The sequence below is a fragment of the Zeugodacus cucurbitae genome, chromosome 2 (assembly GCF_028554725.1).
Source record: "Zeugodacus cucurbitae isolate PBARC_wt_2022May chromosome 2, idZeuCucr1.2, whole genome shotgun sequence".
NCBI classification, from domain to species: Eukaryota; Metazoa; Arthropoda; class Insecta; order Diptera; family Tephritidae; genus Zeugodacus; species Zeugodacus cucurbitae.
In genome coordinates, this window is record NC_071667.1 from 31,007,929 (window position 1) to 31,029,242 (window position 21,314).

The 21,314-nt window shown below is 31.8% G+C and overlaps 5 protein-coding genes across 14 annotated transcripts in view; 1 reads left to right on the forward strand and 4 right to left on the reverse strand.

Annotated features, from left to right (window-relative positions):
- Nucleotides 1-5,296, reverse strand: part of Axn_0 (axin) — a 39,935-nt gene extending 34,639 nt beyond the window's left edge. For 3 of the 5 annotated variants that reach the window (XM_011189790.3, XM_054236155.1, XM_011189787.3), the window contains exons 1-2: nucleotides 4,414-5,288; nucleotides 1,788-1,996 (exon numbers count right to left, since the gene is read on the reverse strand). The gene's annotated coding sequence lies outside the window, so the exon portion shown is untranslated. Of the gene's footprint in view, nucleotides 1-1,787; nucleotides 1,997-4,294; nucleotides 4,355-4,413 lie in introns of all 5 variants that reach the window. The other 2 variants (XM_054236156.1, XM_054236157.1) reach the window with 2 other exon arrangements.
- Nucleotides 5,297-7,581: 2,285 nt separating this feature from the next.
- Nucleotides 7,582-11,946, reverse strand: Ninj2_0 (ninjurin-A). 6 transcript variants are annotated; one of them, XM_054226071.1, is made up of 5 exons: nucleotides 11,460-11,946; nucleotides 10,962-11,242; nucleotides 9,681-9,857; nucleotides 8,595-8,849; nucleotides 7,582-7,802 (listed from the first exon to the last, which is right to left on the reverse strand). In XM_054226071.1, exons 2-4 carry the CDS (start codon nucleotides 11,010-11,012, stop codon nucleotides 8,643-8,645), a joined length of 435 nt encoding a protein of 144 aa, XP_054082046.1. In that variant the 5' UTR covers nucleotides 11,013-11,242; nucleotides 11,460-11,946; the 3' UTR covers nucleotides 7,582-7,802; nucleotides 8,595-8,642. The 6 variants fall into 6 exon arrangements, with proteins under 6 accessions (XP_054082046.1, XP_054082047.1, XP_054082045.1 ...); XM_054226070.1 differs by lacking the exon at nucleotides 8,595-8,849 and adding an exon at nucleotides 9,402-9,611 and having other exon boundaries at nucleotides 7,693-7,802; XM_054226072.1 differs by lacking the exon at nucleotides 8,595-8,849.
- A 198-nt stretch (nucleotides 11,947-12,144) lies between these two features.
- On the reverse strand, nucleotides 12,145-15,022 carry LOC105215729 (actin-related protein 1). Its single transcript, XM_011189810.3, has 7 exons — nucleotides 14,858-15,022; nucleotides 13,946-14,010; nucleotides 13,704-13,878; nucleotides 13,424-13,575; nucleotides 13,060-13,369; nucleotides 12,762-12,998; nucleotides 12,145-12,660 (listed from the first exon to the last, which is right to left on the reverse strand). The coding sequence occupies exons 1-7, from the start codon at nucleotides 14,897-14,899 to the stop codon at nucleotides 12,517-12,519; spliced, it is 1,125 nt and encodes a 374-aa protein (XP_011188112.1). The 5' UTR covers nucleotides 14,900-15,022; the 3' UTR covers nucleotides 12,145-12,516.
- Nucleotides 14,007-14,590, forward strand: LOC105215728 (uncharacterized). Its single transcript, XM_011189809.3, has one exon. The coding sequence runs from the start codon at nucleotides 14,143-14,145 to the stop codon at nucleotides 14,551-14,553; it is 411 nt and encodes a 136-aa protein (XP_011188111.1). The 5' UTR covers nucleotides 14,007-14,142; the 3' UTR covers nucleotides 14,554-14,590.
- Nucleotides 15,023-15,605: 583 nt separating the features above from the next.
- On the reverse strand, nucleotides 15,606-17,464 carry LOC105215730 (suppressor of fused homolog). Its single transcript, XM_011189811.3, has one exon. It carries the CDS (start codon nucleotides 17,367-17,369, stop codon nucleotides 16,005-16,007), a length of 1,365 nt encoding a protein of 454 aa, XP_011188113.1. The 5' UTR covers nucleotides 17,370-17,464; the 3' UTR covers nucleotides 15,606-16,004.
- Nucleotides 17,465-21,314: the final 3,850 nt, after the last annotated feature.

A 21,314-nucleotide genomic window follows, 5' to 3' on the forward strand; every position in this document is an offset into this window, starting at 1 on the left:
ATTAACCGGAAGTTCGAAAATCAATTAGGTATGACTGAAGGAAGTAGTTCCTGAAATTTAGTTTTTATTTAGACGCGGGCTGTGCCAGGACCATTTTCATTTCAAATACTGTCATTATGATCATTTTGATATATTATATATAACTCTTTTAGTTTCGGTGGTTCAAGCAATTGTTTAGGTAAACAAAACTATTATACTCTGTGCAACAAGTTATTAAAATTTGTCAAATATACGATACATAATATTTCGTAGACATCCTTAAAACATCTGCAGACTATAATTATATATTTAATATAAAAAGGAGTATTATATAACACATAACAGATATTTTATTAGTCATCTCTGTTAAAAGTAATCAAAATCATAACATAAAACACCTCTGTAAAGATATATGCAGTGCCTAAAAGTATGCAACAAAAAGTGGTTATGCACATAACGAAAATTAAGGATTTCATAGAAATTTAACTGCGGATATGTGAATAAATGTGTTTAAATTCTATAAAAAGTCAAGAAGCGTTCAATACAAAACATAAACTTCCATTCAAAAAAACATTAATTAAATTAACATTAAAATTGCGGTAAAGTAAAAAAGGATATGGTCAAAATAATCAAATTTATTTAGTCATTTATATTTTTGAACATTAATCACTTATTATTTCACTTTGGAATACGAGATTTTTGTCTCTATTACGAATTACAAACCGAAGGGACTGGATTTGAAGTTGAAGCAATTCAACTGTTAACAATTAAACTAAAATTTTAAATTTAAACATGTGGTATCCAGCATTTGTAGTTAAGGGTTCGTGCAGTAGATTTGAACAATTTTTAACACAAAATGAAAAGCGGAATGTAAAAAAATGTATTAAATAATTTTAAAATAACATATAGTCAGTAAACTATATAAACATATAGAATAAAAACAAGAGAAGACAAAAAAACCGTTTCGCCCGTCTAACGTTAAAATCATTTCCACTGGTTGTGATATTATCTGTCCAAACTTCAAGTGATAATTTAAAGTTAGTTCAAATTCGTAATACTAAATTTTAGATTGATTGATTTGCAGCTGAATTGCCTTAACTTCAATTGTATTGAATTGGGTTGTAAACCGTAATAGCACATTTGGTACTGCTTTCATCGAGCTACTACATTTAACCAAGGCGTACTTTTCAATATTTTGTATTTGTATCTTTTACATATGTACATATATGACAACATAGAAAATCAGTTTTATACTTGATTTGTGCATGTCGCAAAACGAATGCAATGTGGTGAAAAAATTCTTATGTACAATACAAATAAACACTACTCAAGGGTTCCTTTCCCCATACTGTAGATAAATTATACAAACTTATAGATATGTATGCAGAAATATTAATGTAAAAAATTACATGTTTGGAAAGAATGCTCAATAACCAGTAGTGCAGATAAATTGAAGACAAAATTGTTCACATCATTGCACAAATCACTGAATCAGATTTTTATCTATCTATCAAAGAGAATATAGCAATATAAGAAGGAAATGTTTAGAAACTATTTCAAAATAACGAATTATATTGTAATGAATGATATCAACTTTAATTCGTCAATAACAATAGATTTCAGTTGGATAGAAACGATTTGAAAATCACAAAAAATACACATGTTTTAAAACATTATATAACAGATATCCTTAAATTCATGGTTTCATTATAGATGGAAATAACTCATCTAAGTTAGAATATTTCAGGATAAAAGAAATACTTTATATTGTTCAGTAGACGAATTAATAATAGAATTTTATTACTTACCATTTAAGGGAAATTTCAAAAAATTATATTAAAGTGAAGTTTTGTGTCGTTTTATGAAAAATACTTTCAATTTCACTTTATGATGTGTGTGCAAAACGTTTTAGAATAACTCGATATTGATTGAGGCTTTTGTAGCAGTGAAATGATAATCCAGCATTTTTCCATTATATGTTATTATAGGGCTTTCATCGAACCCGCGACAATTATTTCTAAAAATGGATAGAAAAAAATAGATTTTTTAATACATTATATGTATACAGAGGTAGTCAAAATTATTTACATATCGGACGTTTTTTTACATGTTTCACAGAAAAAGCTTTGGCTTGTTGTTGTTGTTGTCGCAGGGTAACAAAATGCTATGTTGCTGTAAACCTTGATCTATTCCCGAGCGAATGAAGTCGGTTTGGCAAGAATAGCTAGAAATATGGCGGAGAAATAAGCAAATGAACTGAAGACGCGCAGTAGTCAAAAGTATTTACACACATTTTTTTTGCGTCAAAAGTATTTACACACGGCGATTTAGCCTTTATCCTTGGATTTGGTTTGAGCAAAAGTAGTAATTTTATTCTATTGCATTCTTAACAACCTAACTCGGCCTTAAAATATAAAAATTGGTAAATAAAATATCGAAAACAGAGGAATTATCGATTAACTAGATTGGAGACTGTTACTAAGTTTAAGACTCGGGTTTAGGCTTCGGAGTTAGTTAAAATTTATAGAATTTGATGGAAAACTGTTTATAATGTTATTAAAAAGAAGGAAACAAAGTATTGCACTGATAATTTAAAGATAATTGGGCGGAAACCTGTGATAACTCAAAGAGAATGCAGAAGATTAGTAGGAACTGTCATACAAAATCCCACAATTAGTCCTCTTAATATTGCAGCATCATCGAATCAGCATATTGCATGAACAGCCAATGATGCTACACTGCTAAGGACATACGTTGTGCATAAAGTTGACAACTTCCGAAAACAAAAAAGTTTTATTTCCGAAACCCAAAAAGCGATATGCCTGTCACTTGCCTTAAAATGCATCCTAAAGCCTGTCGTGGGCAGATAAGGCTAAATTTTAGTTCCAAGGCTTCTTTAGTAAACGCTTTATGCATTTACCACGTGAAAAAAAGAATAATGCAGTATAGGCGCAAAACAGAGTCGGAGGTGATATGATGATTTTTTGAAATTTTTTTGGAAATTTTCCTTACTTCTGTTTTGAAGATTTGGTACTAATTTAGGGACCCTAAATCTTCCGGATATATCAGAATTCACATGACCATGCCATTGTAGTGGTCCGTCGGCCTTTTCCAACTATTGACTACATTTTACAACAGGATAATGCTCCATTTCATAAAGGATCTTTAACTACAAAAGTTTTAAATTAAGCAAATCAAATTGACCTCCGCACATCCCTGACCAAAACTTTCATCAAAATGTTTGGTCTTTCGTTAAATATCAGAGGACGATTGATATAATAACCGAAAACGCAGAAATTAGCGACATTTGGTCTAAATTAACTGTTAACTTAGCGCACAATTGTGTTGAATCAATTCGGACCATAAAGCAGGCTGGTATTGATGCCAATGGTAATGTAACCAATTATGAATTTATCGCCTTAGAATAGTAACTTAGACTAAACATTAAAATTAAAAAAATTATCATTAAAAACTAACCGGATAATCAATTTCATGTTGTGTGTAAATACTTTTGACGCAAAAAAAATGTGTGTAAATACTTTTGACTACTCCGAGTCTTCAGTTCATTTGCTTATTTCTCCTCCATATTTCTAGCTATTCTATCCAAACCGACTTCATTCTCTCGGGAATAGATCAAGGTTTGCAACAACATAGCATTTTGTTACCCTGCGACAACAACAACGACAAACGAAAGATTTTTGTGTGAAACTTGGAAAAAAAACGTCCGATGTGTAAATAATTTTGACTACCTCTGTATAATGTTTTCCGATTCATTGTTTTTTTATGAAAAGCAAACACAACTGAGATGTCTCTGTTGTATTTCGCTGTAAAACATTGAACTTATAATACTGCAATTGAAACATTATTCCTATGTATAATTTTATGATATATGCCTTAATTCAGTTAAAAGCATATAAAAAATACGAGTCGTAAAATATCAATAAATAATTATAACAATAAAACATAAGATAAAGAAGAATTTTTATATAATATTTAGGATATTTATAAGCCAAACTCTACACAAATAATAAGCTGATTTTTAATTACTCTAAAAATAATTTCATCAATAAATTAAAATTTTTATTTTCTTATAGGATTTAAATTAAAATTTAATCGTATAAATTAAATAATTGTCCATTCAGTAATGTATGATTAATTAGTTTTAAAGCATAGAAATATAAATGTGCTTAGTAACTTTTGACTTAAACCTATAAGTCGATAAATACGTAATTTTTGTTGTTAGAATTATTTAAATTTAATATTAATAGATAAAATCTAATTTTTAACCACAACTAAGTATGTATAATAACTTTACTTGGTTGTATAATCCATACACAGCAGTCCAGGTTCATTTAAGTTATTTGTATTTGAACCACTTAAATGAAACAAACAAATGTACGATTAATTTCATGTGTTAAATATATCAGAACTTACCTTTACTTCTTTAATGTTGTTTTTCCAACTGCATTAATTGTTTTCAGAATGCTTGGGCAGTAGCAAGAGGAAGAGGTGGGTGTGGACGGGAGTAAACATTTACTTGCTACTTATTGGCTTCTTTAGTTTGGTATTATAATTATTAAAATACCATTTTTTTTGATATTTTGCTCATACAACAAAAACAGGATCCGAACAAGCAAAGATTTTAACAGGGATATTTTTAACAAAATATTATAACTACCATTATATTTATAGGCACAAATTAGCAAGCAGCGCAATTAACCTTTTTAATTTTAAACAATTTAAAATCTATAAAAACATTGGTTTGGGAAGTCTTTTACGACTGCTGTTCAACAAATTGTTACAATTCAAACAGTAATGTTCACAGCAATCAGCAATGTTTTGTAAAATAATACATTTCCGAATCCACCCTTGCTCTCCTTACATTAAAAAAAGTTAAAAATAACATGCAGCGCACTTGGTTTCTTGGTAACATTATATGATCACTTAGTTAACAAACATAACACTTTGATTTATTTAAGTTATTTCTCACTAACAAGTTGGAAATTGTTAAGTTATTTATTGTGTATGCTTAAGTTTCATGGAATTTGCTGCCCCGCATCGCTTCATTTTTCGTGGTTTGATGTTCATTTGTTTGAGAGTTCTTTGCTTGTTTTATAAACTATCTGATTTTTGGACGTTTTAATTGATATGATATTGGACTGATTACATCTAAGGGATCGGAAACTCTAATTTTATATTTCAATAACAATTTTTTGCTATTTTCACAAAATTGTCTGATATGCACCAACGCGATTTTTCCGATTCTTTGCACCCACTTTCTTTTCTCCTTTCGCATTTTCTACTTCTACCATGATTTGTGAGGTTAAGGCAATTCATTGGGGTTCATTCCGATACAGTGTTGCAACCGTAATTAGTGTTACCAGACCTGAAATGTTAACAAAATTGTACAAAAATGGATTTCCTCTTTTTGTACACCATTTCATTTAATAATTAAAAATTTATTTCAAACTAAATAAATAATTTATCTGAGTAGTTAATATTTAGTTATTTATTAACCAGTGTTTATATTAACCAAATGTTTATATCCATCTAATTTTCTATGCTAATAATATTAATAATTAATAATTTAAAAAGGAATTTCTTTTGAAATTATATCGTTACCATACCAAAAATGATTTTGTAACTAATATAACTCTAATTAAATTCTTCTTAGAGACATCACATGAGAAACCGAATAATTTGAACTCCATTTGATACAGACGATTTTTTGATATCCTTTGAGCACAGTTTAAAAAACAGGAAAGAAAGCGATTGATCATATATAATTGTAACACGATTTTGAAATGCATCAGCATAAAATCATCTTCTAAAAGTAATAATTTTCGAATTTTTCTCGATTATGCAATGAAGTTCTCGGATATAACATAATGGAGCAAGTAAATTCCAAAAGGTAGTTTTATAGAGAAGAAAGTAGCAAGATAGCTGCACTCAGATTACACAACTTATGGGTCAAAACCCACATCTCAAGAACCAACCGACCAATTTCAACCAAATTTAAATTTTGTGTGGTTGATAACAACGAGGCCTACTTTCCATAGAACGCAATTTCGAATTCCCTCAGATTCCTTAGGTTTACAATATATACATATATGAAGCACCAGTGAACATAACGGAATCAAATATGCACAAATATTGTAACGCTCAACTAAAAATTGTCGAAATTGTATTTTAACTTTCAAAAGACCTCAGGGCCTGTGTCTAATGTTTCACCGAAAATGTCGGTAAATCTTCCAGGTATTCTATATAAAAATTCAGAGGGAATATTTTCCGCTCCTCTTTGGCTAAAATGGGTAAAATCGAGAAAAGTATAATTTGTCTTTACTCCTTGTATATCCTCGGAAGAGAAAAAATGTGAATAAATGATCTTATAGTCAAAAATATTACTTGTTAACCAGGAAAACGTTTATTATTAATTGTTTTTTGGAATATGATGAATCTGTGTTTTATATAATCAGTTTTTGAAAATTGACTTTGAATAGACTGTGCAACAAATTTGGTGCAATCGAAACTTTCGTAAGAATTGTACTCGCACACCTGCCGCCGGGCTCAACTTACCAACTATGCAAAAATTTTACTTGTACTAATATTTATAACGGTGCTTTTTTCGGTGCTGATTTTTTTATACCCTGAACAGGGCATATTAAGTTTGTCACGATGTTTGTAACACCCAGAAGAAAGCGTCGGAGGCCCTATAAAGTATATATATAAATGATCAGTATGTTGAACTGAGGCGATTTAGCCATGTCCGTCTGTCTGTCTGTCTGTCACATCACGAAATTTGGTGTGAGTTATTGCTCATAGAAATAATTTAATCTCCGAAAAAAATGTTCAGATCGGTTCACTATACCATATAGCTGCTATACAAACCGAACGATCGGAATCAATGGCTTGTATAGAAAATTTTCGCATTTGACGTGGTATCTTCACGAAATTTGACATGGATTACTGCTTAAGGTAATAATGTAATCTCCGAAGAAATTGTTCAGATCGGTTAACTATAGCATATAGCTTGAAAACAAATACTTGCATGGGAAACTTTCTCATTGGTAAATAACCTTAATGTTTCTAACAAACAACCCGGCTAAAAAGAATTAGTAGATTAGATTTGCTTAAACACATAGTTACTAAAAGAAATGCACCTGTGAAGGGTATATTAGCATCGGTACAGCCGAAGTTAACGTTTTTTCTTGTTTATTTAGAAATTAGTAAGCCCCTACTTACTAAATACAATAAAACCAAACAATTTGAAGAAATCCCGAAAGCACGAAAAAATTCGAAAAATATTGAAAAAATTTTAAAAATTAGAAGTGGGGGGCTTTCATTAAAAAGTTCGCCGACGACTTCTTAACAGACTGAATAGACAAATTGACGCTAAGAATTTATATGGACGGTTTTTATTGTTCTTCTGAATTTCGAAGTAATGAGTATAACTATCGTACAAAAAGTGATATTAATAATAGTATTCTTTTAATAGATTTCATTGAAAATAAATATACACAAACAAATTGATTAAAACATTATATATATATATACATATGTATATTTAGACCTACATATGTATATATGAATGTGAGTATGTAAATTGCTCAATATATAACGAACTACAGCTTTCATTTGTCAGCTTTTACGATCGTGGGAATGGCGGGATCAAGGCCGAAATTCATTTTTATAATATCACAAAAAACCGATACAAAAATTATTCCATTCACAACATGGTTTAGCGTCTCTGCGACAGAGCGTTGATATTTACTTTTATGTATCCCAATAAGTGATAATATAACCAATAAAGTTCCAGCAATTATCTGTTGCAGAAAGAATAAAAACAAAGTTGTATAAATATTCATAAATACATTTATTGATATAATATATACTATATATACAATGTAAGTATATGTACATGTTTCTCTATGCCTATGTAAGATACTTATTCTTTTTGTTTATCTATTTTGGGGTAAAATATGTGTCTTCTATAGTGAAAAATATTATAATTATACTACTTGAAACACAGTGATCACAATGGAACGTATTTTCTTTCAATAAACTTATCAAAAGTAGTATCTAAAACCATGATGTGTAAAAATATGTGGTACAATGTTCATTTGTAATAGTAAGTAATAGTAACTAGTATATATATTTGTATTGTATTTTCTCGTGAGTTAGATTTCACCTATTTAATTTTAGTAAATCAATTGACAAATACAGGCGATACAAATAGTGTAATTGCTTTTTATAAAAAAAAATTTGATTCGTGTAATTTACATGTTAGAGACTTGCACAATTAGTTCCGGTTTGGTTCACAGCTAAAAAAATGATTTAACATTATATAATTTTTTTTTTTTTAATTTCAAAGAATTTGACTTTTAACAGATTTTAACGTCGCATTCATGATACAAGTAAAATTGTTGTTTGTTAAGTGAATTGTAATGTTGAGAATCTTCAACTAGTATTCTATTCTATTGTGGGTATTAATTCGATACCATAGACACTGATTCTTTCCGACAGCTAATTTTTGATTTTTACTTTTTGTTCATATAAAATTTGATACGATGAAAATAGTTCAAAGAAAAAAAATTATGAGTGTAATTTTTACTTACTTGTGCAGGTCTCTAGTGCATTCTAATGCATACATATATCGGTACATTTTATGGCAATTTATTAGCCTGCTCTTCTAAGCGTATCAGTGGTTGAGAAGAGTATTCGATGCCGAATCCCGATATTATAATATTTATTACAGAAATTACAAATATGACAACCAGAATTATGTCGTTTATGATCACAGCGGCTGCTTGATCCTTTTGGCGGTTGATATTTAGACTACCAATAACAACAAAAAGTATTCCAACCAAGAGCTGTGAAGAATATAAGTCGAAACTTTAGTTGCAGACAGAGTAGACTGTCAATCTAATTTAAGTAAAGTAAGTATATTTTTAAACCGCAAAAGGCGTTAACTACTTTCAAGACTACTACTATTGTTTAATTAGTAATTTCGAAATATCAGCTCAATCGGTATTTTAATAAACGAACACTTCATATTGAGTCACCGACAATTTCTAAACAAGTGCATTTGATTAATGTGTTAGAATTTGTTTTTAATTTTTTCAGTTTTAAGTATTGCATTCTTTACAGGGTCTTTGTTGGGAATAAAAAACGACATAACTCCAAGTATGTATGTATGCAATACATAATATATAATACAAAATATAATTTCACTTTTGTAGACGGCAATAGAGTACTGAATTTGTACTGATACAATACAATAACTAAAATTTAACAGTAAAGCAAGTTCAAACTGATTAAGAAAAGGTTAAGAGCATATGTTATTAAAATAATAGTGAAGCCGCTCTGGCTCATTTACAATATATTGTAGAAAGTTTACGTATTAAGCATAAATCGTATTTTACTTATTCATTGTTTTGTTTCTCTATTTGGATCCCAGTAAAAAGAGGCAGTCGGGTGTCAAAAGCCGAAATGAACAGATTTATGGTGGCGGTAAAAAATGCGAATCCGGTGCGTATATGATTGATAATATTTGCTGATTGATAATATTCAGGTTTATGCATTCTACAATCTCGCATTAGGCTCAAGCTAAGACTTAAGACACCGGATAAAATCTGATTTTGCAAGAATAGTTCGTACAAGTACAATTAGTATGCTTAAATTTTAGGAAGATATTTATTTACCTGTAAGATTATCGAAAGGCTTATCATCACCAACATTAGTTTATAAAACTGATGTTGCTCTCCAACTTGAAGTATGTATTTCAATTGGGATGCATTGGCGGTGAGAAGCGCGATGTCCAGCATACCTTGTGCGATTGTTTTTTTAGTCGCATATCGATTAGCATCCATGGCCTTCATCTGTAAAAAAAATTATGTAAATAAATTTAATTTCCGTTTACAGTTAAATCGGAAGTCGTGATCTTGACATTAACTGATCACCCTGTAGTTTAAACCTATCTATAACGGATATAATTCTTTTATACTTTAAAAATAATATTTGCAATGCAAGCGGGTGTCTGCGGGTGTCAACGTTAAACTCATTCGAACATTACTACAATAAAGCACTATGAGAAAAAAATGTTGTTGTTGTAGCGGCATAAAACATTCCCCAAATAATTTTGAGAAATGCTGCCGATTTGACAGTCTTTGACTTGACCGGATAAAAACCCGCGTCCGTTCTGGTTACGTAGAACCGACTGCCGTGGGAGTATTTTCATATGAGACGTTCTTTATATAATTATGTAATATATTGAAATTAAAAATCAATATAATTGTCAGCAAGAATCAACCACTACAAACATATAGCAATTAATAAATTCTGTAAAAGAATACTTTAGTATACAATACAACCAAACCATTTAGTTACTAGCTACGTTTATATATAGTATATAAACAACATACCAAATAGCTTTAAAAGACTGTACTTAACGCAATATAATGACAATTATATAAAACAAAATCATATTGAATTTTAATATTAACATGACATAACGCATTTGTTAGGAACGGTAATTAAAATTGACATTTATGTACAACAACGGTATGTGAAGTTTTGTTGTTGTTGTGTTGGCATAAAAAAATTTGACAAATTTTTTTTGAAATGCTGTCGAATTTACACTCCTTAATCGGTTAAAAACTCGTGTCTTTTCCAGATATAGAGAAGTGACTGTCCTGTATAGCGACGATTGCTCAGCCTCTGTAAGGCTGCAGAGTTTTTCTCAAAGATTGCGTTCGATTAAATCTATTTAACTATGTTTACACATTGCACACTACTAACTGCTCTCCAACTGTAACTAATATATTAACACACATTACAAACATTTCAAAGATTTAGGAAGCAAGTTGTGTACATCAGAAGCTTGCTATTTACATAAGTATATATGTACATATGTAACCATACCAATTTATGTACGAACTAAATAATATTCAATATTATTTAAAATTTTATCATCTTTATCTTACCTCAGATTCATTACTAAAGGCATTGGCCATACTTGTTGCAATCTGCGCCATTTCCTTGAAGAGTGTATATTTGCTGATGTGTTGAATTCTGTAGAACTACTACTTATTATTTATTTTAATTTACGTTCAAAGCATATGTAGTTGTGCCATCGGTTCGTATTACAAAAATCCACTAAAATAATTTGGTAAAATATCGTTTCATATGCATGAAGTATGTATGTATGTGTGCCTTTAAAAATTGTTTACGCAACTATGCGTAAGTAGTAAGCTGCCACCGCGGTCTATAAGTAAAATAAAAATATTTACTTCACTGTTGTTTGAATTTTTAGCAATGGCGATCCTGCAACAAACGAGTCATATGTCGGTGCCTATAAACACGTTTATACAAATATACATATGCACATATATGCTCTATCGTCCATATCGTTACAGAGTATGAACTTATTATTTATTTTATTTAACTAAGCATTTCACTCTATTCAGTGGCACAATATGTACTTGCGTATAGACGAATCAACAAACAGACGTTTGTATGTATATATAAATATAAATTTTGCTGCTATAGTAACCAGCGGTCAACATACAACACAACTTAACGATTATACAACTCAAATCCAACTGAATAGCCACACAATCTAGATTGTAAGAGACAACGCCGTTTATGTCATTACCCAGCGTACAATGCATCACATGAAACATAAGACCAATGCAGTTTAAAGCCCAAATTACTGAAGCGTGAGTCACCTTCTTTGTGCGCTTCAATGCGAATTTGTGAATAAATGCTTTAAATAATTTTGTATATAATTTTTGTGTAATCCTTTTCACACACACTATATACTGACTCTATGCGGCACATTATAAGTTTTGCATGTGTGACTTATTGTAGTTCCAAGTTACCTATAAACATTATTTTTTTTTTAATTAAAAAAAAAAATTTAATAATTTAGTTGTAGGTGCAATCGTGGCCAGATTCCGTGTCCCACCGAGTGCTAGTCAGACAACCAAAAGTCTCATTTGCCCGTCGATAGTGATAAATTATCTATTGTCTCCCAGCATTAGAAATTAATGAATAAAAGTAATTTATAAACCGTTTAAACTTTACCAATAAATTTCGAAATTAATGCATTTAAATAGTATATTAATTGAATTGCCTTAAATAGAACTAAAATATATACTAGTTGCCTCATATTTTACAATAACGATTTATTGAACCCAATTTGGTTGAGTATTATTAGAAAAGAATCCTATTATAGCATATTTTTGGGGAGCATTCCCCATTGTAATTAAATTTTTATACTGGTTTCACATTTAATTTAGACGTTTCTAAGCACTTTCACAAGTATAATACAATTAGGCGATGGTATTAAATTATGTATCATTTGCAATGTATTACTTTTAAATTAGTTTAAATATTTAATCTTCACAGTATGTGTTTAGATGGTTTTTCTCTTGTTCTTAACTCAGCAGTCATGTGAAACAATGATTTGCATTCAGTTTTTGAATTTAAAGCATTGACTTATGTTTATAAGTACAAACATTTAAATTAGTTAATTATTTAAAATGTCTTTCTATGTACTGCTCGTTGTCCTTCTTCTTCATATTCTCGTTTGGAAATCCACATTTTCTTAAATGTGTCTAGCGATGCCAAAATGGAGCCTCCCATCCATGTAGAATATAGACGTTCTTGAGGCGCTGCTATCTGTATCATAAAAAAAACATTTTCAAATAGATAAAACATTAAAAAATGACATAATTGTAAATAAGTAAAATATGGTATATCGAATATAAACTTCAACTTACTCTAATTTTTAGGTCCTTTGCTGAATGTTTTCTTAATTCAGACAATAGACGATCACCAAATCCTTTAAATAGCGTAGACCCACCAGATAGTACGATATTTTGATACAACATTTTTCTGAGATCCATATCCGACTTTTCAATAGCATACATAAGTACATCGTGAATACCCTCACATTCTTCACCGAGTAAGTCTGGTCGAAACAGAACTTCAGGTGCCCTAAACCTTGCTTGCCCAACCTGTATTAAAAGAAAAATATACATTTATATGACATAAATTTCCATTCAATATATTACTTACTTCTAAGGTTTTGCCATCGGGCAATATATAAGAGATTTTTTCAGTTTCTCCGCTCTCCTCTTTTTGGGGATTAGTCGCTAGATAACAAAGTTTCTCCTTAATGGACCGCACAATTTCGAATTCTGCAGTAGTTCGGAAATTAAAGCCTTCCTTTCTAATAAGAGTCTTTAGATAACGTGTAACATCTCGTCCAGCAATATCAACACGCATAATACTATGAGGCATCGCAAATCCTTCGTAAATAGGAACTGCATGAGTAACACCATCGCCAGAGTCCAAAACAACACCCGTTACACGGCCTGTAGCATAACTTAAAACAGGCAAAATCATAATACATTCAAAAATATTACAAAAAGATACTTACAGACTGAGGACAGCTTGCATTGACACAAAAAGAGCGGGTACGTTTATACCTTCAAAGAAAAATTCAGCTGCCTTTTCTCGGTTTTTTCTTGGATTTAATGGTGCTTCTGTTAGCAAAACAGGATGATCTTCAGGAAATGTAGTTAATTGCTCCTGTATTACAAATAAAAAAAGTTAAATAAGGTAGTTAATTATTTCAATTATTTTTGAAGAGATATTAACATTGGTCAAATAGTTATGATAGCGCCGGCAAAGGCTGACACAAATCTGCATTATATTACCTTACTATAAATGTAATTCCAAATTCGTTCCATATCATTCCAATCTGTAACTATACCATGTTCCATGGGGTACCGTATACTTAGTAGACCACGATGTTCTTCCGCTTTTGGACCAACGAAAATTTTGCCTTCAAGCGCACCAGCCATGACCCGAACATGTTTAGGTCGTCCAATACTATGAGCGTACACGTACATAAATTTTATTACTTCTTCAATATTTTCAATAGCAACGATTCACTTACTAGTTTGGAAAACGGCACTTTGGAATGTGCTCCCCAGCAAAACCAGCTTTTATAACACCAGAACCCTGTGTGAAAAATGACAATTATTTATTATAGGTACACATTTTCTATCTGAAAAAATAATGTTGAAGTTTTCCAAATTTACATTATTCAATACGACTCAATAACACAAATAGAAATATTCATCGAAGATTAAAATGAAATCTATTATTGCTCCTGAGGTTGACATGCTGATTGTTGCACGAAGTTCCAGAAATTCCAGAAAATCTATCTTAAATTTTGCACCTAAAATTGGCTTGACCATGGTGAACTATGCAAAATTGGATGACATTGATAATTTCTACCTCGATTGTCAAAATTTTAGAGACTACTACCGTGATCCCTATAACAAGCTTTGTAGACCGGAGGCATTTAAGAAGCATTATGGAAAATGTGGACGTAGAGAAATTGACAGAAATACGGTTTTACTGAGCTTGCCGCCGACGTGGGTCCGTGAGAAACAACCCGTAGTGTATCCCATAAAGTATGATCGAGAGTTACGGCTGGACAAAGGTATTATATTAGGTGGACAATACGACCTTACATCTTGTATCAAATATAAACGTTGAATGATTAATATAATAAATAAGCTAGGTGCAAAACATATATGATCTCTATGAAGTTACGACTACATTATTTGGAATATAAAGGTATAATCGAAAATATACATATGCGAGGGTTTAGTCATCACTCTGTCTGTATATGTACATCATGATTATGAAGTAGTAGCTGAAATTAAGTTGACAAGAAGAGTGGGACGTGAACAGCGGCTTCATAATTTTGCATAAAACGACGAGTGATGTCACTTGATGCCACACACCTAGGCTTTTGGCCAAATTTGTTAGTAAACGAAATAAATTAAAGCACACTTACATTGTCAATGACAACAGGCTGGTTGACAACCAAAGGTTCCATTTTATGCAATTATTAATTATATGATAAATATACTTTCTAAAACCAATAACTTTGCAATTCTAACTTATATTTTAGTTTTCTGATTTTAGGCCGTATGATGACACGTCAAAAGCAACCAAGTTCACTTATTAGAGATGCCACTTGTCTAATTTATCAGAATGTTAAATTTTGTCAATCACGGTCTCCATCATTAGGGTGATGCCTTCAAAGGAAAACTTACCTTTGCGCAGTGGGAACGTGTCATATTATTAAAACGGAAAATAAATCCGACCCTACGTAATACTAAAAGTGTATAAAGTATCAATCGTGCGAAAATAACCAAAAATGTCAGATATACAAAATTTTACAGTAAATAGGGTATGGAAGGAGTCCGTTTTTGACCAAATTTGACACGTGATTTTTCAAGACTCCAGGTACTGAATATGACTGACGTTTTATGGAAAATTTAGGTGTTACTTAATACAACCAAGGGAAATCGGTTAAATACGTCTCTTAGCTCACATATACCAATGCAATGATTTGCGAATTTCCGGTGGGCTTCAATTCGGTCAATATGTATGTATTGTCTATACGTGACGAAAATTAATGAAATCGCAGACCCATTTACAGTTACAGTCTATATTTAACATTATGTCTTTTTTAAAGTGAAAAAGAATCGAACATTGCAGCTGATATAAAGATTAAGGAAATATACGGGAAACAAAAATAATATTAAAATATTATATTTTATATATTATTATATATATTATTTATTTTACAGATGATGGTTACAAATTTCAATAATATTTCTTACAGAAAGTTATAAGAGAGTGCATTTAGGTCAGGCGTATAGTACAAACAAATTAAAATTTATAATTGTTTGAATTTTATGTCGCTATATAATTCGAACATGAATAATTAGTATGCACATGTGAATATATGATTTGTGTACATAATTTATATAATTTTCCCAGCATCATAAAAACATTATCATAAATTCATATTCGAGCAATTTTTATAGACAAAATATTTATGCTTCAATTCTATTTACAACATTTCTAATCATATAAAAAAATAATTACAAAATATTGTATATAAATCGTTGAATTGCAATATTACATAATTTTTATACACCAGTAGGGTTCATCATTTGAGGATTATCAATTATTAACTTTAATTTGTAATCGGGCCAATGAAACTCCTGATGTTTCGTACTATCATCCAATTGCAGGTTATGGAAATCTTCCAACATTCGAGGAATTAAATCGTTAGGAATTAGCACTTGTATCCAATAACCAATAACGCCATATGGAGAAGATTTATCCACAATTGCCCCGGTAACGGTTTCTGCCACTAGTGTTAGCGCTAAATGTTGTGCTTTAAATGTGAAATGACGGCCATGTCGAATGCGGTCTTTTATTGCTAATATAAGATACTTTGCTGCATACGGAGCCAAAGTGATTTCAATTCCATCCAATGATATTGAATCGGCCGAATACGGCTGATAACTAAGAGGGCAAGATTTATGCAACGAGCTACTACTCATTGACATTGATTGTGGGAAACTTAAGTCTTCACACTTTACTTGAGGTTTATCCACTGAGTTATTTTCATCGGAAACACATTGCTCATTTAAACTATCTGATGTTATTTCCTTCTTGATACATTGTTGCTCCCGAAATTCACGAAAAGTAAAATCTGCATTAACACCAGCTAAATCGGATCCTTGTTTTTCCAAATCATCTTGCAAATCTAATAATAATTCTGGGAATAGCTCAAATACACTAAGAGAACGATTCATGTTGGTAATCCACCATTTCCCACCCGTCTGTAGGTCTTGTTGCAAATAATTCAGAACACCCCGTCCATTCCAACGAGATGCTTGTTCAAGTTCCTCATCGGTAACACCAACTATTTGACAAAATTCGACTGTGCCAAATGCCGTGTGAATATTATTTAATTGGGCATCTTGCGTTATAAGTATGTTTTTAATACACGATGTAGCGCTTCCATTTAAACTTTTCCGCCAAGGTATATTGTCTCCAAAGTACAACATATTACCTGTCTGAAAGCAATAACGAGCTATCGCCTGTAATAAGTTTGCTGGCCATGTTGGTGGCTGTTTAGATTTTCCTGAAGTGTCCTCACCTGACTCTTTAATAAGACGAAACGTTAATTCGAACCCCATTCCCGAACGATCATCATTTATTTCTCGAGTGTGTACTCGACCGTCTCCGTGTAGATCACTTAAACCGAAACTTATATAATGCCAATGAGGCGGAATTCCATTTTCTGGATCTCCTTTATTGTCATACATGCTAATATAGTCCAAAGGGTCCTGCCCACCAAGCCAATATTTCAGCACTGTTGTTACTTGCAAGGGATTTGGTTGGTCTGGATAAACACTTTGACAGTAGTCAATAAGTGCTTTTAGACCAGGCGGCGGTTGCATTCTCATACTTTGTGCTAATGTTGCAGAAGCTTTAGCCATTTTAACAACTATTTAATTCCTGCTTGTTTACGAATTTCACCAAACCTTCAACTGGTAAACAAAAACATTAGAGAAGTTATTAAGAAAATTAGTGATGGGAACAATACGGTTTTATTGTAATCGTTTCAGACTGTCGATTTTATTTCTTTCGAAATTATTTCGCAACTCACGCATAGATCACACAGTTATATGGTTTTACTGGCAGCTCCATGGAAATAATTATTTCTATTATTACTTAAGTAAATAATTGAGAAAAAGCAATAGGTTAAAAAGTAGTTTTTTATATTCACAGAAAGAAATATACAAACAATAGTAGTAGTCAAAATAACACTAAAACGTATCTTGCCCATTATAGGCAAAGTAGATTGGCAAAGCGTTGAAGAGAAACCACTCGAACACAATATCCAGATGTTTAAACAAACATGAAAAACTTGTGGTGCAACCCTGCGCTAAAATGCCCTCTTATTCATGCGCAATAGTGTGGCACTATTTTCTTTAGCACATTTTTCCCCTTTGTTTTGAGCTGCGTCTATGCTTTACGTTTTATTCATTCGATTAAAATGTATTTCCAAGTAAAAACAACAGAAATATATATTTGTTTTGTTCTTTTTGTCAATAATTTGTTTCGAGTCGCTTTTACCATTGTGAATAGTATATGTACATGTGGAAAACAAAATTTGGTAGCACTGACTCAAGCGGCGATACAATTTTTAATAATAGCTGTCATCGATTGGCTAACTGCTATAGACAAGCCAATCGAACAAACTTTTCAAATTTTCATATGAAATGGCAGCACTGAAATCGAATTGTCTATACTTGGCCCCACTGAACTCTGTTTTCTGCAACAAATCTAATTTTTATTAAAGTTTTTTATTCAATAAATTCAATACAAAAATAATTACGATTTATCTTCGCCTGCCGTTTCATTTGTGTATAACAATTTTATTATTTTGACAGTAATTTGTCCTTTGACCCATGTTTACTACTTTGAATGATCTAGGCTAGGTTAGGTTAGGTCTACCCCTTAATCTTCGCAAATGCAGATAATCTCAATTAGACAGATTGGACTGTCCTTTGTGATACCCAAATACTCCTGACGGATCTCTAAGGCCCTTATAATACGACAATGCGCTTGGACTCTATTATAAAATTATTAAATCGGCTCATGTCGATTCCAGTCACTTCACTGAGTTCGCCGAAGATGTGCCTACCGAGGTGCTTTACATTGAAGGAGGAAGTGCTTGGTGATTCCTTTTCGCTTTCCTCCAAACAGCTTTGGCAACTAGCGTCTGACTTGATGCCAAGCCTCATCGCGTGTGTGCATGGATTAGATAATGACCAGTAAGCACACCAATGATTGCCGAGATATGAGCCTTACTAAACGACAGCAGCTTGTAGGACCGTTTTCGATCCACTGCAGGCCAGAAAGACATCGCTACTGCACAGGTGCTGGTTGTTCTCCAGCGTTTGGCGAGCTCATACGAAGTCAGTGAATCCAGCGCTCTAACATAGGTGGACCACGGACTACCCTGACGCTTCCACTGCGGCGCCAATGTTGCTAGGGTATACTCCCTTGAAAGCTGACCCACTTTGCAGTTTCCAGCGATTCCGCGGTGGACGGGTACCCACACAAGTCGGATTACAAAGTAGTTCGAAGCTACGGATAACGATGTTAGACACTCCTTTACTAGCATAGAGCGTACTATCATCGAATTCAAGGACAGAATGTCTGTCTTTCGGACCCTTCATGTACCCAGCTTCCCTGAGCCTAATATCGACCTTTGTCGCTATGCGCCGGCCTACCACATCCACGGGTGCAACGTTTAAAATGACATTAGGGCCATAGTAGGTGTTGTTCTCAGTGCTCCGCAGATTTGATCTAAAAAACGGTTATCTTCGTTAAAGAGCACATTTCACTTTGAATGTTCGCTTTGGTTTGATCAGAACATTAACAGTTTATTCTGTTGCTCTTTGGGTTTGAAAAATCCTTAAATTTAACTTAAATTAAAAATATTTGTTACGTTGCAGACAATTTTCATTAATTTTTAAACCACCTTCAGAATCGTTTTCATGGCGTAAGAGTGGGAATTGATTATTCAGACTTCGGATTCGACAAATTAACGAGTTATGCTCACAATGCGGTACCGACATTGCTGGTTCTTTCTTCAAGTACACATATAATGTCAAACACTTTACGTTCGTAAGGGTGTTCATTTTTTTTGCAAAGATTGGATAATGTGTTTTCATTCACGATGATTGCCTTCCCCTTTGTCACAAAAATAATGATAAATAAATAAGAGAATGTACCTAATTTTTATTGATACACAATTCAACATCGCTGAATTCTATTAAATTAAAAAGCTGTGAAATAAAATATTACAAGCGGTTGTAGCTACCTACCCCTTAGTAAAATCAATTAGTTATTAATTACTAAACTTTAACCACAGCTCAACTAGTCAGCCAATGAATATCTAAAAAGCTGGTATTTTTGCGTTACAATACCGATGTCGAATAGATTTCGAATTGATAAAATTTATAATTAAATTATGCAACAAAGTATCTCTAACTTATTGATTAAAACAAACGCAACAAACCACTCGCAATTTTGGACGCAACAATGAGACAAAAAAAGGCTAAAGGTGATTATACCGATTTGATTTTGTTACGAACAAACATTATGCTAACAAAACAATTCTACTCTGTGCGACATGTTGCGAGAGTATAATAATGCATATCAAAGAAGACACTTTTCAGATGGGTTTGAACTTTAAAGTACTTGTATCCGCCAATAAATTATTGCGTTCTTGGCGCTAAAATTCTCAGATATTAATTCTTCTTCTTGTCTTGAAGTTTGAGACCTCAATTGTTCAATGTCGCTGTCCTAAAAAGAGCACATTTAGCATAAATTCATTGAAAAACACAAACCATACATTTATTTTTATAATGTTCACATGTACAGTCCAACAAAAATGTGAATTATGAAGAAAGCAATGCCCAAGTAGTGGTAAAATTCCTTGAAAAGAAATTTGTTTTATGAAAACAGGCATAAAGATTGATAAGGGCAGTTGACTTTTATAATATTTTTACAAGGTAGCATAATCAACTTAACAAAATTTTTTCTTTCCACTGTTTTGCGGTATTTTTAAAGACTTCGATAATTCTGCGAATTCTTTTTCAAAAATAAAAACCTCACATCTTGATAGCAAGCTTTACATTAAATATTGGCCACACCGATATTTAATTTTTAAAGAAAAGTGTCAATTACGTTTTTATCATACAACGTCATGCTGAGTTGAATATATATATCCATTATAGGTTAGAACTGATACAACAGGATGATTGTAATGAAATCACTGAAGAAGTGATCAAGATAAGTACATAGGAATGATTTTTATTTTCGCATAATTTAATTTGACATGATGATTTTTCCCGGAAGATTAGTGATATAGTTGGTTTTCAAATCAATTCTTTAAAATGTGGTTCCCAAATATTAACTACTGTTAATAATTTCAAAACCGACTGTTTTAGATAGTTCCCTGGTTTGTAATTAGCTCTCATTAAGCCGACGGTTAATGATATAATAATATAACATTTAAGAATTTAAGGTGAGCTAAACATGTGTAATACAGGATTCCGGATGTTTTTGCAGCCTTCTCTTGAATTTATTGTAATTCTCATTTTAAACAATAATTTGGGTTTAATGTTTGGTTCTGGCAATGATAACAAAAACTATCCACAAAAATAAATTCGTGTTGTTTCTGTCGATTAAAAGTTTATTTCACTTTTTAATTGAAAAGATTTGGCCTAATCATGAAAATGATTCAGATTCGATATCTATAATATATGACATTGGTGATCCATTTCATTTTTTAAAGAAAAAAACAATAATTCTCAATAAAGTCATTGATTGATACGATGTGTGGGATGTGGCGCTGTCTTGTTGAA